Here is a 20,923-nt window from a genome sequence, read left to right on the forward strand (position 1 = left end):
CGCAGATTGTTCCAGTTGAATGGGAAACCTGGGCCGTTATCTTCTCTCCATATTGCTACTATGAATAAAGAAAATTATAAAAGAGAAGAAAAATCAGTCAGAGCTGAGATCAGGTCTGACAGCTTGGCATCGGTCTAAATAATGTCTTTATATAACAGACCTGTTTCACAGCAGAATTTGGTTTCATCCATTGTTTCAGTTCTGTCTTCTTCTCTGTGTTTCTGAGCGTTCTGAACTTGTTTCCCACAGTTTTTCGTTCCTTTAATCGCTCTGCTAGCTCTCTTCGTGGTTTCCCTCCTCTGGCAGTGGCGCCGCCCTGCTGGGCTCCTCTGGGAAGACGCCTCGAGTGCTTCCACCCGTTCTTCTCAGTCCGTCCTCCCGGTGTGTGCATCCTGTCGATCTGTGTGTTTGTTTCTGCTCTTGGACTCGTGTAGCTTCTGTATTTTCATGCTTCTCTATCGGCTGTTGCTGTGTTCATATCTCTGGCCTGCTTTCCTTGTTTTCTAAGAAATCCTCACTTCAGTAGCCGCTGTTTTGTCTGGACCCTGACCTGAGTGTGGGTTCTTGATCTGCTCCCTGATTCATGGGTGTTTTTGCCTGACAACAGTTGGAACTGCAATAAAAGCAAAAGAGGAATACATTTTTCTGTCCAGCATGACTTCTGAGACACTCTGTGAAAACGCGGAATAATGATTTAGAAAGTGCCGTTCCTCCGGCCGGCCATGCCTCCAGGTGAAATCACAGTCTGCACGGCTAGCGGATCACTGGTAAAGGTCAGCGGTGACTTTAAAGCAGCAGGGCTGTTGTGTGAGCACAGATGTGAGGAGAATGGCTCAGCCTCATTAATATTCCACTTCCTCTGCCACATTCCCAACAGAAGGTGTTACTGCTCTCAAATGGCGGATTTGTCATTCCGGAAAGAAAACGCTCTCTTTTTCACAGCTTGATGAGTCATTATGTTCCACGAAAACCGAGTGACAGGCGAAGCTATTAGTTCCCACACACTGAGCAGTGAGTTCAAACAGCCTCTACACATCTGACACTGCTTCCTTCCTTCAGAGCAGGTCTGAGGACGGGGCTTCTGTGCAGGGAGGCACAAGAAAGAAAAGAAACTGAAGTGTGCACACAGCAATCAAAGCACAAACCTGACATTCTGAATGTTAATGATCTCAATCTGAGTATATTTAATTGTTGTAGTTGGAGCTGCCAGTGTCACACATTTTCCCATTTCATTAACAAACCTGAAAGGATTCGACCAAAACTGTCAACAGTTCCCTCCAAACATCAGAGGAAGCACATCGTCCTCCTGTCACTGATGGATTAATCTGTCTCAGATCGCATCAATCCTCAGGCCGAGATGCTGGACAGACAAAAATAAACATATTCATCAAACAGGTATACATCAAATATACAATCAAATCCAGAACACATAAATAAAGATGCTGCGCTGGCTGATCCCAGCCCGGAGTCTGCATTAATACCAGAAATCTTTCACTCTCTACTGCAGTTTGTCTTCACAGGAAAAAAGTCCATATTTCAAAACACGGGATTGACTGCATTGACGGCTACCAAGCAAAAAGAATACAATTTAAATTATACTGAAAATACAAGCAAAAAAAGCACATCTTATAATACCATGCATGATTTTCATAGTAGTTAAATGCACGGTGAAGGTTTCATCTGTTAAATCACATCAGCAGAGCAGAACCATTCAGTTGATGTGCTTCAAGCAGGTGTTTTCAGGTATTTCAGTTTTCTGGAACACGTTCGGCTCCTGGGTCACGCAGTTACCACATTGTAAAAACAAAGTCAAATTGAAATTGAATAAATAAATGCCAGTGCACTAATGGAATGGTTCAGAAGTGGTTTATGGTAGTTGAATTCCATCGATCTCAGGCAAACTGATGGTCCATCAGATTACCTGGCCAAATGAGTCAGATCCTTAGAGGCCTGACTGTACAGGAATGCCAGCTGTTGCCGTGGTAACAGACACTAACAAACAGCTGCAGGGGTCCAGCAGAAGTCTGAACTCAGGGGAAGAACTGTTTTATTTATTTATTTATTTATTTATTTATTTATTTATTTATTTATTTGCAGCAAATGTGGTACCTATATGATTTAGTCAGGTGGTCATAATGTATTGGCTGACTGGTATCTATACCATGTTATCTACTGAAAATGAACACAGAGAGCTGAAAGGAAGAATTTGGAACCATCAACTCTGATTTTTTTGTGTAAATAAGCTCATGGAATTGGAATGATTCTCTCTGAAATTTGAAATTAGTTACACACACACACACACACACACACACACACACACACACACACACACACACACAGTCTTGTATTTCTATCCTTGTGGGGACCGTCCATTGACTCCCATTCATGTCTAGCCCCTAACCCTGACCCTTACCCTAACCCTAACCCACACCACAACAAAGCCTAACCCTAAAGAAATGTTTTTGCACTTTTACTTTTTTCAGTAACAACAACATGGTCAAGAAAACACTGTTTCTCCTACTTAGGACCGGAAAAAGGTCCCCACAAGGCACGTCGTTCCACGTTTTGCTATCCTTGTGGGGACATTTGGCCCCGACAAGGATAGAAATACAAGAACACACACACACACACACACACACACACACACACACACACACACACACACACACACACCTGTCTCAGGAATCCTCCAGAGTGAATATTGCTGCCTATATTGGAGCTTCTGCTGTGCGGCAGATGAATGCTGTGGAGTTCCAGCAGTATTTTCTGTGAGGCTGAGGCTGAGGATGAAGCTGAGGCTAAAGCTGAGGATGAGGATGAGGCTGAGGCTGAAGCTGAAGCTGAGGATGAGGATGAAGCTGAGGCTGAGGATGAAGCTGAGGCTGAGGATGAGGCTGAGGATGAAGCTGAGGCCGAGGCTGAGGATGAGGATGAAGCTGAGGCTAAAGCTGAGGATGAGGATGAAGCTGAGGATGAGGATGAAGCTGAGGCTGAAACTGAGGATGAAGCTGAGGCTAAAGCTGAGGTTGAGGCTGAGGCTGAGGCTCGCTCACTTCCTCCTCCTGTAACGCGTCGGGACGGTGCTGCTGCTGCAGATTACCACTTGACTGTATAAATGTAATTTTGTGCGGGGCATGTCGTTGTCTCCAGATTGCTGAAGCTGCAGAAAGTTTTACTTCTGCCGGTCCTGCCAGCTGCCCGGTCTTCTTTGTAGTGCTTGTAGCTGTCACGCTGAATAAATAAGAAGCCGCAGGATATTCTAAAGGAAACATTTCCTGCATTGTAGCCAGACTTCAGCTTTTCACACGATACATCAGATGAGATGGAAAAACAGTGCTGAGTCCAGCACAACTCCCCGGATTCACCTCTGCTTTACAGAATGTAAATGCTCCCGTACAGGCATGAATAGATGTTAGGCAGCAGATCTGACGAGACGATCGGAGACAAGCGAAACTCTGCAGGTTGTTCAAGTGTTTCTGGCAAAGAAAAAGTGTTCGCTCTCTGAAGGAGAAAATGAAAACATCTTAATGGAGCTCCTCTTTCCTCAGCTCTTCACCCGCGGCCGTTTCTTTTCAACAGATTGCTTGAAGAGTTCAATTGTGCTCAGCTAATGCATAACAAACAGATGGAGCTGAATGCAATCACTGCAGAGTGGCGTCTCTATCTCCTTTTCCCTGCCTCTCGCTCTCTGAAGCGCTGAAATAAATCAAAATTATGGTTTTTGGCGTCGGCCTGGGAGCGCCGCAGAGCAGCACGGATATCGCCTGGCTCCGAGTCACAGATCTGGCTGGATGAGGGGAAATTAATTAACACCGTTTTACTCCTCTTTTTTTCCAGAGCTTTGATGGCTACGGTTGCCTTGACAACCTGGGAGCAGACGAGGCGCAGGTGCCCCCTGGTTATGACCGACATCCATCCAGCGGGAGGCGCAGGCGGCGGCGGGTCGTCTCTCCGAGTCTGTCCCGGGTATAAAAAGCAGCGGTGCTGAAATTAGAAGGAGCCGCTGCCGACCTGCAGGCCGAGAGCCGATCAGAGTCTGCCGCTCATTTACACACAGCCTCATCGCCACATCCAGCACCGTCTCTTTACACTCCGCTGCCATCCACAGCCCAACGGCTGCACCTGCTGGCTGAGGGTTCAAAACCCACCTCTTCACTTCATCTTCTCTGAATGACTCTGAGTCCCAAAGGTATTGAAATTCATACTCTAGTAACTATATGAAAGAAAATATGTTAAGAAAAGAGAGACCTTGTTTAAAGGCGCTATCTGCGATTTTAATTTAACCACGACAAGAAAAATGCTTTTTACATCATGTACTACGAAGTCCATGCTACATTTCTGTGAAAAAAAAAAAAAATCACACATTGTTCAGCGTGTTTTGGATATCTGACCCCGCAAAGCGCTGCCTGAGGATTTAGCGTGACGACCTCTCTGCTCCACTGGCAGCGCGGCAGCGGGGGGGCGGGGCCGGAGCCAGGCCGTCTGCAGCGCATGCACAACACCGGTAAACAGACCAGCATGGAAGCCGAAGGAGCAACAAGCTACTTTCTGCATTGAACATGTAGCGACAAGGTCACATCTGGTTTACCTGAGACGAAGTGGCCATTTATTTTGAACAAAAAAGAGTGGAAGTGGCTTCTACTGTGTTTCCTCCAGAGGATTGTGCACGTGGGATGAATGTAGCGTCGTGCACGCTGAGCGGGAGCAGAGCGGAGGGGGAGTGGGAGGGTTTTCTCAACATGAGGAACCAGTCAGAGAGCTCGGGGGCGGAGCCAACATTTCAAACTGAAGTCAGGGCTCAGAATTGTGCAGAATCTCGGATAGCTCCTTTAAAGTGAAGGTACAGCTTTGATTTTGTTATGCACTCGCGCACGTATGCACCTCCTTTAGGGCTGTTTTGGTGTTGATTGTTTTGCTTGAGGACACTTGGACTTCAGTTCAATTCTATTCAGTTTGATCGATTACAACACAGTCACCAGAGGAAACCCAACAACTCCACATGAGCAAGTATAGCAGACCTTAGAGAGCAAAACTCCCTTTACCAGGAACTCAAGCCATGAAGCTCAGGACGACAGGAGAGACGGAATATAGCAACATGTTCTAGTGAGACCTGACAGTATCTCCCAGCAGTCTTAACCTGGAGAAGCAGCTCCAACAGCAACTGTACTAAATGGAAAGGTCTTAAGCCTCACCACAGAAGAAGAGACTGTCAGCCTCCAGCGCTGAAACTGGGAGCTGGTTCCACATGACAGGAGCCCGATAGCTGCAGCATCAAACCCTCAACCTTGAAAGATGACAGAAGTTCTGAATGCACAAATGCATTCTGTTCAACTTGTGTGGTGGTAGGGAAGCACATTCTCTTCTTAACTGCATGGACTACATGTGAAGCATTTTGAAATCTGCCTTTGTTCTGGAAGGATTTAGAACCATAAACAGGAAGTCTGGCATTCAGGCATTCAGACATTTTTATGTAACTTCATCATTTCTGCAGCTTCAGTGTGGAAACTGATTATCCTGATTTAATGAAGCGACCGGCTACTTTATAGAGGGCGAGGAGGAGGAAGTACAGACAGCTATGGTCAAAGGCACTGATGAAAGTTGTTAGAAAACTAAGTATCTTCTCAAGTGAAGTAAAGATATCTTTGAAAAAGGAGTCGACAACTGCAAAGTCAAAAAGCTGTGTGAACCCAGTGCATTACAAACTCCTCTAAATTAAAGGATTTATTTTCTTGTGAGAAGACTCAAAATAATCATGAAGCACCTACACCTCATAAGTGAGACAGTCTATGAAAAGTGAAGTCCCAGATATCCCTATCAGAAACTGTGTCCTGAGTTTTCAGTGGATCTGGTTTTCTCCTGTCATATTTTAGCAGTATTTTCATGTATAGCGATCTTGGCTGCCTTCTCCGACCTGCCCTCTGTGTCTGACAGCAATGTGAGAACCAGTTTCTACATCTTCCCTGATAACGTGGCTCCACAGGCGATGTCGGTCCGGTTTGACTCATCTAAACCAGGAATAAATGTTCTCCTCTTCTGCCTTCGTGGCCTATTCTCATTAAACCCTGCTCATAAATATGTTTCCAACCAGCCATGTCTTGGTGGTGGAGGTGGTCTTGTTATTGATGAAATAATGAAGTTTTCCTTTCATAAAGGAGCTCTGGCCAGCATGCTGTCTTCTTTACATAATTGGATCCTTCCTCAGCTCTTTTTTTTACCGCTTTTCATCTTTCCAGGGTTCCCGTTCCCGCTGCTCGCTGGGTTTGATTGGACTAGTTTAGGAAATAAGGGCCCCGGTGTTTGTAATGAACGCCATAAATTTTGGGTTGATGAACTGCTGCGACCTCCGGCCGGGCCGAGACGAGCCGGGCCGTAAATCCCCGGCGGGGCGGGGCGGGCCGGGGCGGGGCGGGGCGGGATGACTGGCGTTTCATTTGGAGGCCGGCGATGCCGGAGACGTGGGTGAATCCGCTCCACTCTGCTGACTCAGATGAGCGATTGTGTTCCGACGTCGAGGCGGTGATTTAATCTGAGTGGCAAACAGATGAAATCGAGAAGGGTAGAGATGATGAAGAGCGCCGCCGCCGCCGCCCGGCAGATGCTTGACACAGAACCGCAAATCTTTAGGAAGACAGTCAGAGGGCCAGGCTTAATAAAAAAAAAGATAAGAAAAAAACAGTGAAATGAATTCTATATTGATGTATATAGGCTATAGCTGCTCATCTCTAATGCAAACTTCACCCAGCTGCATCTTTATGAGTCAAATTTTGATCAATGGAATTCAAAACGAGTGAAGTTTTCATGAGAACTTTATTTATAGAAAAACAGAGTGAGTACAGGCAAACACAACAATCCACTGTGGTTCAGTGTAAAGTTTCTGTGCTGATGACTGTAAAAACAAAACATGTGGAAACTGAGCTGTAATCACGAGTGGAAAAAGACATGAAATCAACTGAAACACCCTCAGAGAATAAATCCACTCAACAACCTCAACACAGGAACATCAGCGTAAGAAGTAAAAGACGCTGCCTCCGCGTCCAACAACAGCGCCACAGAGGCAAGGCTTCATCATGAAGATGTTCTCCGTCATCACTTGAGGACAATAAGCTCAGTGTCGACGCTGAACCGCGAAGAAGAAGCTGCAACTAGAACAACTAAGCAGCAAAAAAAAATTAAACATTCATATGCCAAAAAGCAGCAGTGCTCAAAAAGCTTTGGAGCCACTAAACTCAGAGCTCAGGCCGCTTTAGGTCCACCACGGTCAGAGCTGCATCACTATCATCACTATTGACTAGCCAGAAGCTAAGTTAAAGTACATGCATGATTTTCGTTAGTTCACCATTTGAGCAGATGTGAGCTGCAAGGCCAATCAAACAGCTTTGTTGGTCTTATAATTCACATAGACACAGTACAGCTGGGCACAAACGGACCGCCCAGCATGTAGGAACTGGGAAAACCTCCAGATGCTTCAGAGAATAACTGGGGGATGAAATCAAAGACATCAGATAGTGAGTAAAAACTGTTTAACTCAAGTTATTGTCATCAGAAGCATCACAGACTAATCTGTCATATCGGTAAGGTTCGATCTTTATTCCTCTGTAAACATTTTAAAGCTTCAGTGAGGACCTGGACAACACGTCAGGTCAGGACTAGTTTTATGGTAAAGAGTTTGCTTGGCGCAGCTTTAATGTCTATCAAACACTATTATTTCTTTCTAGCACCATGAAGAATCCTGTCCTGCTCCGATGATCGCAGACAAACACCAGTCTCGCTCCGGTTTGTCTGTTTAGTCACCGGCTTCTCAGAAACCAGCTGAGGCCAAGTTCACCGCCCAGTCCTGGTAGTATGGATGACATTACATGTACTTTGAGAAAAACAAAAAAAACAAACACTTTCATTACCCTTTTCAACTTGTTTCTTTCAGTGTATCTATCGGTCCTTTTTCCATCTCTAGCCATCATGTACAAATCCACCCTGACCTCATGTGCCCTTTGACTCTGAACCCTGAAATTCACCAAAGACAACCGACACTCAACGGACCTTTTAACTTATATTCATGAAGCAATTTGTAAAAAGACAACAAAGATGACACTTATTGCCTGAAACGATTTTATGTGAGATGATATTCTGAGTTGGCGTCAGAGCCAACCTCTTCCATTTCTATATAACCAAATAGCTGAGAAGTCCCATCGCTGATGTTGACCAGTTCCTCTCCACTGGGCTGGGTTTTCTCCTGTGGTCCTTCTTTTCCAAACGCTCTCACACGTCCCTCGATCCTACTCAGGTATCCGGGTGGCGCCGACCTCCTCCACCGGACCCTCTCTCTTGGTTTCCATGGCGACCTCGGTGTAGGTGACAGCCCCTCCGGATGACTCCTCCCCCTTCCCCGGGACCTCGGCCTCGGCCTCGGCGCCTTCCTGGCCCTCGGCGACCGCCCGCTCCTTCTTCAGCTTGATGCGGAAGGTCTCTTTGCTCGGCGCCTTCTTGGCGATATTCTCCTTCAGCCGCTCGCCGGACTGCTTCAGCCGCTCGCCGGCCTGGTGCATCTTCTCCCTCCGCTCCGGCGGCATGACCTTCTCGCCCAGGTTGTGGAACTTGGAGCCCAGGTTGTCTTTGGTTTTGGTCATGCTCTCCTTGGAGAAGGCGGCCTTCAGGGTCTCCGTGCTCTTGGCGACGGACTTCTTGATCCGGGCGGCGCGGGACGGGTCGGCCTCCTCCACGCTCAGGTACTCCTCATCCGAGGAGAGGTCGGCGGGGATGTCGTAGGAGTCAGGCTCGATCTCCACCCCCTCCAGCCCCGGCGCCTTGGGTCCTTTAGTGACCGCCACGGACGGGACCTCTGTCTCGCCCTGAAGACAAGAGGAAGATAAAAACATGGATCAGTCCCATGGAAAGTAGCTTTGGATTCACTGGAGACATTACAGTTTGCCGTACCACAGAACTAAAGAGAGCAACATCATCTGCAAATTAGGTTACAAATATCACAAGAGTGAGGAACCCTTGCTGGAGAACCTACAAGGGCCAATCCCAAATCTACCCCCTCCCCCTCAGCCCTACTCCTATGATATGCGCGTTCACGAGGCTTCAGGGCGATCCCAATTCTACTTTTTGAATAAGGGTAGGGGAGAGGGGGAGGGCTATTTCACCCCTTTCAGAGAAGTCTGCATCGATGCTCCCTATTCTCTATAGGGGTAGGCGGAGTTTCGCATTGGCCAGAAAAAGAAACAACATGGCGCCCACCACAGATGTAAGATTGTTTAAGCAAGTTTTTCCTGTATATTATTTAAAAAGCTATAAAAAGTGCATTTGCTTCACTGAAATTTATAGATATACTAGCGTGACCGTGTCCCAGTGATGCCGAGCAATGCCGACGGCGCTCACTCATAGCGCGCCGCTGCTGCTCCACGGTGCTCACTCGTAGCGGACCGTCCAGCTCAATCGATTGAGCGCAACTGCTAATTAGCCGCAAACGCGGCGCTATTACTATTCTTTTTTTTCCTGTCCATTGTCCGGGCGCTGCAGAATTTAGCGCGGGCGGGGCACCCGGACTGAAAAGGTCTGGCAGAAACCCTGTAAATTTGTAACTTCTGAAGAGCACTAATCACTGTGTTAACGTCATCTTTTATCATGTTTTTAACGTAATATGTTTGACACAGGGACCCCCGATGAAACCCGACTTCTGATGAGGGCCGAGGGGTATCCCAGTTCATAGTGCTGCAAAGACAGCCCCAGCCCTCAGCCCTGTTCTAAAAGGGGTAGGAGAGTGATAGGGGTAGGGCCAAGGGCAGAGGGGTGGGGGGAAGTGGTAGAATTGGGATTGGCCCGAAGTCTGTTTCAAACCTCAGACTGAGGACTCAGTTACAAAGGGATAGAAATGTGTTTTAAAGAGGTGGATTGAGCTCTCTTGTCATTTCTTCAAGAAGTTACTGGTTTTCATGAGTGATCAGAGGAGGAAGGTCGGTTTAACCATGAATAGAAAGAAATGCAGGAAGTTACTTCACATTAAATTGTCAGCCATTTCAGTCATATACCCTTGTGTTGGAGTTCTTGGCCACGTTTTGCTGCTCTGGTGTCAAAATATTTGGAACTCCAGTTGCCCATACTTTCAAAAGTTCGTTGCAAAGGAATTAGGAAGTTGTTATACTATGTTGGATGCCAATGAAGACTCACAATAAAGAAGTTTGTGGAGGAGGGTGTGGGGGGAGCAGTGACAGCTGCTCGCTTTAGGCCTGAGTCATTGGATTGATCCTTTATTAACACGTCCTGCTGCTTTTTTCAGCACTGGATTCACTGCAAAACTATTTCAAGACAAGACAGGCTGAAGAATGCTGATTTCATGTGCAGACCCTTCAGACAATATCACAACGCGTATTTCTTCATGATCTTATCACCAGGTGTTGATGTCTTTAAATGTTTAAAATATAGTGTTTTGTTAAAACACTGTTCAGTCAAGAGGCTCACGTGAACACTCACAGGCATCAAAACATTTGGTGAACTAAACCTGCTGCACATGCTGATGCCTTCTCTCTGTCTATATATGTGATGCTATCGAGACCAGGGCGTGGACGCTGCATATTTTCCTTAGAAATTCACCACAGACCAGAATAACAACTGTAACCATGGTAACCATAAACAAATAGAATGACAGCTGAGAACTTTGAGCATCAAAAAAATAGAGAGAGAAAAGCACAAACAAAGTTTGGCATTGTTCTTATTCCCTCTTGAGCTGTTGGTTTTTAAACAACTGTGACTAAAAATAGTTTTGGTGCCAAACACAAATACAGGCCGAATCCATACTGCGTGCAGATGAAACACATGTCTGTCTCCATGAAGGGGGTTTCACTGAGCAGATCACGGAGCCGATGGAGGCTCAGACAGGAAAACATGATATTCTGCTGAGATCCTCTGACCCGCAGCCTCCTGCCTCCAACGCCGTCATCAGATCAACTTTTTCTATTTTTACAGACGAAGAGTAACTGAGCCTCATTCAGACAGGAAGCTGCTGGCAGGGACAACTGCCAGTAATAATCAGCGGGCCGTCTCTCATCTGGCCGGCCAGCCTGGGGGGGAGCCGCCGAACGGACTCCCACTTAAAACACAGTTTACCACTTCAGCAGCCTCACGGCGCTCTCTATGATCCGGAACGTTCATTTGATCACACACTCAGACACCACTGGAGCCACGCAAGGCGCTCACTCAGTGTCTTGCTCAAGGACACTTCAGCACATGGACAGGATTAGGAGGAGGATTGAACCGGGGGACAGTACCAACTGAGCCATGGCTGCCCAGAACTTTTAGCCGGTACTGGTTCTCATCAGACCTCCGGTAGAAAGAAACGTCTGATCTGCAGTTTCTGCAGCACTGTGGTGAAATGATGCTGAAATCTGAGAATTAGACAGAAATCCTCTCCTTACAGCCATGTTTTGACTGCTGGAGCAAGAAAATGGTTCCTGTGGTCTCTATAGCCGAAGCTTTAGAAATGACTCTTTCTATCGATCAGCCTTTTCCAACAAATAAAAAAAGAGAAATGCATTCAAATTAGAGTTTATTTGGAAGTTCCTCAAAAGCTTTCTTAAAAAAGAAAAAGCTTCTTTGGCATACATTATTGGACCAGGCGGCTTTTATTTGATTTCTTGGCTGTAATTGAACAGAAAAAAACTCTTTCCCCTTTTTAATTTTTGAATTCAACGCATTAAATAATAATTATTAATTTCCCCGAAGCGCCACTCATGTTCTGACGGGCCGGAGGCGAGGCGGCTGCTGGAGGAGCCTCCTCCCGGCCTGCTCCGCCCGCTGTGCCCTACAGGTGACTTTGGATGTGAAAGCCAATTAATCCTAATTAAGCTGCAGCCACCTGCGATGATCACACGCATTCATCAAGGAGGAGTCGCCGGAGCGTGTCCAGACAACGTGAATGACACAATAATTACACCGGCTGGGACTGTGGGGCAATTTGTGTTTTAATAAACCGGAGCAGCAATGAGGAAACGAGGGACTGACACTGATATCAGGCCGAGAGCCGGCGAATTAGACATTTGGTGGCCTTAATGGTCATCAGCACCGATGTGTGAAAAACGGCTGTTTTGATTAACAAACGATGTTCTGACGCTCGTACCACAAGATAATAGGAAACAAGTCATTGAAACTATATGAAAAAAGCAACACATTGTTATAAATGGGTGTTTAGGAATGAATCTGGTTGGCGTTGTTCTTGTGTCTGGAGCGTGTTAAAGGCTGCTGAGGTTGACATTGTAATCGTGGGGCCTCTTTCATAAGTGTGTGTTGATAGGACACATTCATCACGGATTGGTTGGATTCTAACGGGTCGACTTTACGGCGTGGCTGGTGATGGATCGGCAGCCCTGCAGGTCTACACGCACGCCGTGTTTCAGATGTTATGCAGCATTGCTCCATTTCCTGGGTGACCCTTATTTAATTGCGTTTTCCTGCAGGCAGTGTGACGCCGGACCTGTCGCCACTTATCCTCTCTCATTGCCACGCAGCAGAAACATCACAAACTTGATCCATTAACTTCCCTGAAATTACAGTTCGTCCTCCGATGTCCAGCGGCGTGAACAACAGTCGGGACGGAGCGGCCCCGGGTTTAAATCGGCGGCCATTCGTCTTTTTCTTATTACCGCTGCTCGTCCGGCCGTCATCATTCAGCCGCCGGCGACCGGCGTCTTTAACAGAGCTGCTTCCCTGCTAAACGACCGCAGAGCCGACTCTATATTAGGACATGCACGGAGGCCTCAGAATATCTGACAGCACATCCGTCAGGACGAGACTCCACCGTGCCACCGTCTTCTGACCGGGGAACTGAACCTGGAGCTGCAGTGCAGCGGTACGCTGCGATCTGCTGCATTACTGCAGCGGAGCAGGTGGGGATGAGGAGGTTAAAGACGACTCTGCAGCTGTTCAGATTCGGCATTTGCATGTGTTTTGACTGATTAGCCTGTAAATCACTAAGTGTTGATTAATGCCTGATACAGGCATTATTCAGCTCCAAATACTTTGGCGGTGCACGGCAGTTCAGTCATCCAAAGAGCAAAACAAGCTGCCGAGGCGAACGACCCCTGAAGCTGTTTCCTCCAGCTGTATGGGGAAGCAGCGCTGGCAGCAGAGAGCAGCAGAAACCTTACATGGGTTTGACCACGGATCTGTAAACCTCCAGTCGTTTTCCTGGCCCTCCAGGGCATGCCCAGATGTTTCTGTGGCCGGTGGCAGCTGAAACAACAGCTGGAAATACAAGCGGCTACATAAATCACCGCCCTTTGCTTTCAGTGTTCTGTCAGTGTTTTTTCTTCCCTTCAACTGAAAAGGACAAACAGGGCTTCAGGAGCGGCTCCTCTGTCAGCGCTGACGTTTTCCCGGAGCCTCGATAGGATGTGACGCGACACGTCAGCGTCCGCCTGATGAGCCCGCTGACCACGGACCGACCACGCACTGACCACGGAGTGACCACGGAGTGACCACGGATTGACGCCGACCGTCCAGCAAGGCGCTGATGTGAATCAAATGTCTTGATATTTCCGTTCCGTGGTCTACTTCCACTCACTGTGGTCAAAGGCGTGAGGTTTAAACGTGTCCTCCCCTCACACCCTCGCAGATGGCTGTTTTTCGGCAGCAGGTCATGCTGACTGACACTCCGCCTCTCGGTACATATTGACCCTGTGATAAGCTGCCATATCGGAGCCTGATGCGGCCTGACAGCAGTTTATGGCCTGTCCCCGCTGGCAGAGGGAGAATGCTGTCATCCCAGAATAGGTCTCTCTGTCACGGATCCACAGCAGCTGTTAGCGGCTCAGGCAGCTCCGGTTACTATTCTCCAGTCGCTACGATATTCAGGACAGAGGCTCCATTCCAAAAGGAGCTGCAGAGATGTAGAGACCAGCGTTTGTCTCACTTTGGACATTATGATCATGTTTATATTTACTCCAAACTGAAATCCTGAAACACAACGGAAGACAGATTTTACTGCAGATTATGTCTTCGGTGTAGCTTTTCCATAAGTGGTGCCAATCAATGAGATCAAAACGTGATGATTTGAAGTCTTAACTTGAAATTAATATATTTCAAATTTAAATAAATGTACAGAAACCACACTTATGATTGAGTCTACCTCTAAATATGATCTCAGGCTTCATACCACTTCGGTGGATTTACTTTGGTCAAATTATTCATTTAATAGCGCAGTGAAATAGTGAATGATCTGATATGAGACAAAGAAAGCTCCTGATAGCTCCTGATAGAATTTGAGAACAATTTACGGACAAACACCTGAAACAATAAAACGAATGCATGTATTATCTCTAACGTTCATTTACGTACAAGTTACTTCATCTCTAGCTTCCCATTCCAGCAGTAGAAATCCTTCCAGAAGCACCTGACATGATGTTAAGACTAACTAAACTAAGGTAATCACAGTAATGTGAACTTAAAAACATCGATGCAGAGAAATGTAATAATATCAACATGTGGACCAACTATGACCACTTCATCCAGACATGTAATACCACCTTTTACCACTACATGGTGCATTGAGTCACTCTTGTGTTTCATTTTTTAACAATCAAGACTAACAATAAATCAAACAACTGTTACTCTTTGCTCTGTCAATGACGTTTGGCTTTTAACCATGTGAGAAAAGATGAAAAAATAATTTCCATGGAGTGGAAAGAGGACAGAGTGATTAATACAAACAAGAGGTTGTAATACCACTTTGAACCACAAGGTGGCGTATTGAGTCCCTTCAGTGTTAAATGGCTCTAATAGTGGCTTTACCTGTCCTCTGTACACATTGATCATGTACAGGTGACTGAAGTGAGATGAGCACATTTATTTCAATACCAGATTCATATCAAAGAAGACATGCTCCATCACGCTCAAAAACATTTAAACAAGTAGAGATGAGCCAACACGAGGTAAGAAGCCCGACACGCCGATGCCTTCTATTGATATTCATAATCTGACATCGCCTCCTCTTGTCTGACCAGAGCTGAACTCATACAGCCCGGAGCGACCAGCCCAGCGTCTTTGATCAGCGTTAAAAATCCTTCAGCTCAGAAAAACCTCGTTTTTCTCCATCGGCTGCTTCCACAGAAAATCCCTATTCAGTAGTATTATACAGTCTGTCCATCTTTCCACCAGCAGTCGTGTCCTCGGTCACTACAAGTGCATCCCAGCACTGGACCTCTTGGAAACAGAATGCATGTCTGGGGTTTGTTGTTCCGGCGCTGTAACGTGACTGGGTTCGATTAGGCGCTTGTGTGACTTGAATTCCTGAAATCTCTCCGAATTAAAGAATTAGTCTGAGTGTTTTGGATTACAGCGAGAGCTCGGAAGTCAATCGCCTTGTTTTCTTGCATTGGAGGTGACCCGATTAACACGTCACTGAACCCGTGGCCCTTCAGCATAATGAGGCTGCTCTCCTGCAAACTGCCAGTGCGGCGCTGAAGAGTTTGAACTTCAGCCGCCCTTCATTTCCTCACATCGCCGCCTCGCCCTCTCACTGCAGCCGCTGCTTAATGAACCCAGTCCCGGTTCTTCTGGGATAAGATCTCTGCTCGCCTTCTCTTCTCGTAATGATGCTTTAGAAACAGAAACCTTGTTGTGCTCAACCTCAAAGAACCTTCGAAATAGAAAATTATCATTCATTTTTTTCAGAGTTTCCAGAAATCCTCAGATAAACACGCATTTTTTTCAAGATTCATGGTTTTTATGTTCCAGAGACCTTGGTACTTTGAATTATGAATAGAAAAGGGTTTCCCTAATTTGGCAGCATATTAAGGAATCATTTCACATTGATTAACTTTGACCTATAAAAAGACACTTTGTCCATTTATCCTTCTAAATCTGGATGACCTCTGACCTTTACTGCTGGAAATCTTTGGATGATTCACTTCCTTTCCTGACTCAGCCAGACATTTCAGCGGAGAGCTCTAGAAAGGGACTGCTGACACTCTGTTACGGTTACTGCTGGCCTGGTTTATCTAGTATGAAGTCTGGACGTGTGCTCACCTGGTAGATGACGACCCGGAACTTGTTGCGCGTGAGCAGCTCGTCCTGCGTCGTCTCCACCTTCTTGACCCGGACGTTCTGCTTCTCCACGCGGGCGCGGACCTCCTTGACGTTGGCGCTGACCTTGCGGGTCTTCTGCAGCAGCTTGTCCACCGTGCCGCTGGTGTCGGTGTGGTCCTTGGCCAGCTTCAGCACGTCGCCCTGGATGCTCTTGATGTTGCTCTCCAGCTCCAGCTGCCGCTCCTCCATGCGCTGCTGGCAGGACTGGACGTTGTCGATGATGCCGGCGACGCGCTCCAGCAGGGACAGGATGGTCAGGGCGCTGATGGGGTTCCCGGCCTCGTCCTCCACACCCACGATCTCCAGCTTCTCCTGGACGCCGGCCGTGCGGTACTTGTGCTGATCCATGGCGGGGGTTCGGGGAGCCGGGTCTTAGCTTTCGTCCTGGTTTGTGGTGAGGTGGACTGGACTGGCGGGGCTACCAGCAGGGAGACCGGAGAAGGGGGCAACACCCAACCGTAGCGGCCCGAGCTCAGGTCTGGAGACAGGAGAGACCAGAAACTCCACCTACCCCTTTTAAAAAAGGCCTCAGAATCCAAATGGGACCTGAAGTCAGCCCCCGTCGGGACCAGATCCAGGCGATAAATCCGGGGGGGAGCGGCAGCGCTCGCACGAACATCCACCAACCCTCTGCTAAAAATAAAAACGCTTTTTGAAAGGCGACACTCTGACATTTTGGGAAGCAGGAGACGATGAAAACCTGCATCCAGGTGACGTCCTGCTGCGTCCAGCCGGCTCACTGCTGGCAGCTGTGAAGCCTGTACGTCAACAACAGCTGGAGGCGAGGCGTCTGCTCTGATTACACACTGCGGGAATGTTTTCAGGGGATTAATCGCTGAAACTCTGCCCCCCCTTAACTCCCCCTGAGTGGTGGAGTCCAAGCATTGACAGAGACTGAGAGCTGAAGCTCTTTATGGAGATGACTGACAGTTCCAGAGCGTGAGGAGGAGTTTCAGAGCGCCGCTGTTTTCAGCGCCGCTCCTCTGAACTCCCACCTCACGGGGATTTGTGGAGTTTGAGGAGCGCTCCACGTGCACACGAGTCTGCTGCTGTGCGGCGCTCACTGCTCTTCGGCGAGTGAGGCCGAGGATGTGAACTCAACATAATGTGTTGAAAACGGTTGTAGTCTCGTGTCGTCTGATGAAACGACTGTAGAGCGGGCCGACCTCTGATCCTGGGTGGGCGGGGCCATCGACTCTTTTTTCCAGTCCATATGCTGAGCGGTCCTCAGGCGAGATACTTGCAGATTGGCCGTCTCCATTTGAATCACAGTGCAAAGTACTTTGATTATTTTCTGCATAAGTCAAGTCAAATTAAAATGATCCCGTTTTTTTTTTCAAAAGAGCAGAGTCTCTGCAGTGTTATTTGTTTGAATTAATTAGATGAATGTATAATCGTCTGCTTTAAACCAAGGACCCGACTTATTAGAATTACCACTTCTTGGTTATATCTAACTATGAATTTCCAGATGATTACAGAAGCTAGCTGAAGACGGTTAATGAATGTAATCAGTTTATCTCACATATGTATATTTTACAGGCGTTTTTCCTCCCAAGAATTAATTATAGGAAAACAAAACAAAATGATGCTGTGTGTTTTGTTAATTTGATCTTTGGTGGATTCCACAAAGTGCTCACAAAATGTACAAAGGAGTCAAAAGAGATCAAGAACTCCTCCATCACACTCAAGAACAGTGAAACTCCTCTGGAAGAAGAAAGACGGTCCAGCATCAGCCCCTCCCGTTGCTCCTGTTTCAGGAAACTGAGCCAAACCTGGTGAAGGAGGCTAAAGGACGGCTCTAAACGGGTGCGACTGACGGAGTGTGTGACGGCCTCGCTCCCGATGGACCGCTGACCTATGGAGGATGGACCCCGCCTTCAGAGGAAACCCCGTAGGGCAGGACTGCAGCCCCCTGCAGCCCCCCTGCAGAGCGCTCTGCCTGCTGAATCAGTCGGACTGAAGCAGCAGCTGCTCCTGTCCCCACGTCCCCCCTCCCCACCCGCTATATTTACCCCGGCAGCGTTCCTGAAGCCCCGCCCCTGGCAGAAATGCGCGGCTGGTTTATTTTCATGCGATGAGGCCGCGACCCCTGCTCCAGCTCCTGCAGACGAGCAGCGTTTAATGAGACGGTTAATGATGTGTTCCGTCCTCTGACAGGTGGGCGGGTCGGATAGTGACGGCCGGGGGCCACGTTCAGCCTCAAACCAGACTCCCACAGCTTTATATCAACGCAGCTGGTAGTTACAGGATGAAATAATTACCCAGCAGAACCATACGGTGCACAGCGGCCGGACCGGAGAGCAAACACCCTGGAGGCCGAGAGGTCGTGACCTTGGAGCCGTATTTCTTTGCCACAGCAAGCTGAGATGGAGGCCTGAACTCTGAGGGGTGAACCGGTGAATACGAGAGATTCAACAGGCTTCTGACTGAAGACGCTCCTCATGAAGCAGCGTTTCAGTCAAAGGACAGTCTGCACCACGGAGTACGTTAAAAAAAACTTTCCTTTTTTTATTGAGTTGGAGACCAAAAGCAGCCCCTGGAGAGTCTACATGCAGAATATTAACATGTCAAACACATTCTAGTCACATTGAGAGAAGTCACGGCTGCGATGGGCGACAACAAGTAGAAACACGTTTCTCAGCGGAGGGGTGGGGGCGGGGGCTGACCTATGACCTATGACCCCTGCAGACTAGGACGGTACAGAAAAACTCCTTTAAATTAAAAACACACAGAGAAGACAAACCTCCCTGAATTTTTTTTTTTTTAAACCTCAGCAGCCTTAAAATGTCACGTCTGCTCCGGCGCTCTTCATCTGGACGTTTCTCCATAATTCAACAAACAAACAAACAAAAACACAAGTTTGTGAAGAAAAGCAGAAATCAAACCACGTCGCTCTGAAGAGGCAGGTGGTTTCTATCTCTCTCTCATCAACTACTGTACTATTTAGCAGCTGATTAAAAAAGAAGCTAGAAACAAAAGTTAGCAATAAATAAGAATGATATAGAAGCCCGGTAGTTAAAATGGACAAAAAACGCTCTGAGACATCATGCCTGGTATTTCCAGACAGACACCAATTTTGTAGAATTGTTAAATAAGTAATTCAAAATTTAAACTTAGAATTAACTGCAAGGCAGGATGTCAGAATATCACAGCTAACAGTTCTGGGATCATTCTCTAAGGTCCTAAATAGATTCAAATCCATCATGTTACATAATGAGCTTCAACAAGCTTCCATTCATTTGATTTCAGTTAAGGTTGCCAAATAATTTAGTGTACAAACAGAATTACTGAGAAATTTGACTGAAGGACCATAAAAATATTAAAATAAAAATAAAGTCCTGGTACGGTGACAGAGGTTTGCAAACAGGAGTGTGCTTCTGCAGTCTGGTGGCCGTCAATACTTCTGACGGCTGCAGACCCCAGTAACGCTCTGCAACTCAGATTATATGAGGATGAGGAGAGTGTGGCAATGTCATAAAAAAATAACTTGCTGATTTTGAAAGAGTCTAGAGTTCTATCGTACATGTGGACACCAAAGAACACGAGCCGACGTGAGGATGTGAGAGACTCACTTCACGTGTTTGATCAGGATCATGTCTGTACATGTCTTATGGATGCGTGAGCCAGACCCTTTGTGCTTGCAGAGAATGTAAAAGTAAAACAAAAGACAAGATCATCTTGTTCACATTCGAAACAATAAAAAAAGTGCCTTTGATCATATCCATCTCCGTAAACTCGACGTCCCCCGTTTACATGAAAACACTGTTAGAAGTCAAACTCAGTCTGGAACATTCCCGTCGAGAGCCGTACAATCAGTCCAGCGGCGTTTGGTCACTCTGATAACTTCTTCTTCTTTTCCCTCCCCTTTCCGGTCCTCCAGCCTCCATTTTACACATTCCTCTTTTTAATGCATTATAAATGAACAACCCCCCCCTTGGTTCACCAGTCTGAGTCCCTGCGTCTCCCACCACCATCAGAGGGCGGCGGCAGCGGGGCAGACAGCATTTCCTCTTCAAAAGTTAAAAGTACACCACGATACACAGTTTTCACGAGTCATGCGAATATACAGGAACTAGGATTTAGAATAAAAGTAAACAAAAAAAAAACTAGAGTAAAAACTACTCCAAGAAAATCCCGTCTGTAATAATAATAATAACAATAAATTAGTCGTTTAAACACAGTGAAGTCTTTACATGGGCGTTCGTACCAAAGAATAAGTGTAAACATTTCCATACCTGGCTGGCTGCCCCCCCACCTCCTGCTCAAAAACATTAAAAAAACATCTGCATTTGGTGATCAGCTGCACATTATTAGTAAAAAGTGAAACAGAGGGGGACAAACCCATATAATATTCAATAAATAGCACATTCAAGAGGGGCAGGCGTCAGTCTGTTAGCCAGTTCACCACACGGCGCCTGTTTGGAAGGAGTCAGGACGGCGGAACAGGACGGCTCCTCCTCCTCCGTCTTGGCCAAATGATGCTCAAAACAATCCATCCGAAACAAAAAACCAAAAGGTGGGAAAATAAGGCCCCTTAAATGAATAAGTAATCTTTCATTATATGGTTTCCCAGGAGAGAAAAAAAATTGTAACCACGTCTACAGTTAAAAAATGGTATTCCCACGCTGTACGAAAAACTTATCAAAAAGAAGCAGCGGCTCGCGGCTATACCATTCTGGAGTTAGTGTCTGAAGAAAAGTGTCCCAGGTTTTGCTTTTGCCGTCGACCTCTGTTGTTCTTTGGACATTTCCTTCAAAGAAGAAGAAAGAAAAAGACAGAAAAACAATTTTCTTATTCACAGTAAATTTGCTTGAAATAAAAAAAAAAAATGTTCCAAACAGATATG

The 20,923-nt window shown here is 46.8% G+C and overlaps 2 protein-coding genes across 2 annotated transcripts in view; both read right to left on the reverse strand.

Annotated features, from left to right (window-relative positions):
• Nucleotides 1–6,841: 6,841 nt before the first annotated feature.
• Nucleotides 6,842–16,657, reverse strand: cavin4a (caveolae associated protein 4a). The gene is made up of 2 exons (XM_030115220.1): nucleotides 16,018–16,657; nucleotides 6,842–8,846 (listed from the first exon to the last, which is right to left on the reverse strand). The coding sequence occupies exons 1-2, from the start codon at nucleotides 16,423–16,425 to the stop codon at nucleotides 8,274–8,276; spliced, it is 981 nt and encodes a 326-aa protein (XP_029971080.1). The 5' UTR covers nucleotides 16,426–16,657; the 3' UTR covers nucleotides 6,842–8,273.
• Nucleotides 16,658–20,011: 3,354 nt separating this feature from the next.
• The window catches only part of tmeff1a (transmembrane protein with EGF-like and two follistatin-like domains 1a), a 74,733-nt gene continuing 73,821 nt past the window's right edge, over nucleotides 20,012–20,923 (reverse strand). Inside the window, exon 10 of the mRNA XM_030115857.1 lies at nucleotides 20,012–20,827. Within this exon, the coding sequence (XP_029971717.1) occupies nucleotides 20,743–20,827 (85 nt within the window). The 3' untranslated portion in view covers nucleotides 20,012–20,742. The remainder of the gene's footprint in view (nucleotides 20,828–20,923) is intronic.

This window comes from Salarias fasciatus, chromosome 18 (assembly GCF_902148845.1).
Source record: "Salarias fasciatus chromosome 18, fSalaFa1.1, whole genome shotgun sequence".
Lineage (NCBI taxonomy): Eukaryota > Metazoa > Chordata > Actinopteri > Blenniiformes > Blenniidae > Salarias > Salarias fasciatus.

Bases quoted from the DNA above. Each gene is read 5' to 3' on its own strand.
- cavin4a (XM_030115220.1), bottom strand. From the start codon at position 16,425: ATGGATCAGCACAAGTACCGCACGGCCGGCGTCCAGGAGAAGCTGGAG. The intron at 8,847-16,017 runs GTGAGCACACGT...TCTTGTCTTCAG, and splicing joins TCCGGGTCGTCATCTACCAG to GGCGAGACAGAGGTCCCGTC.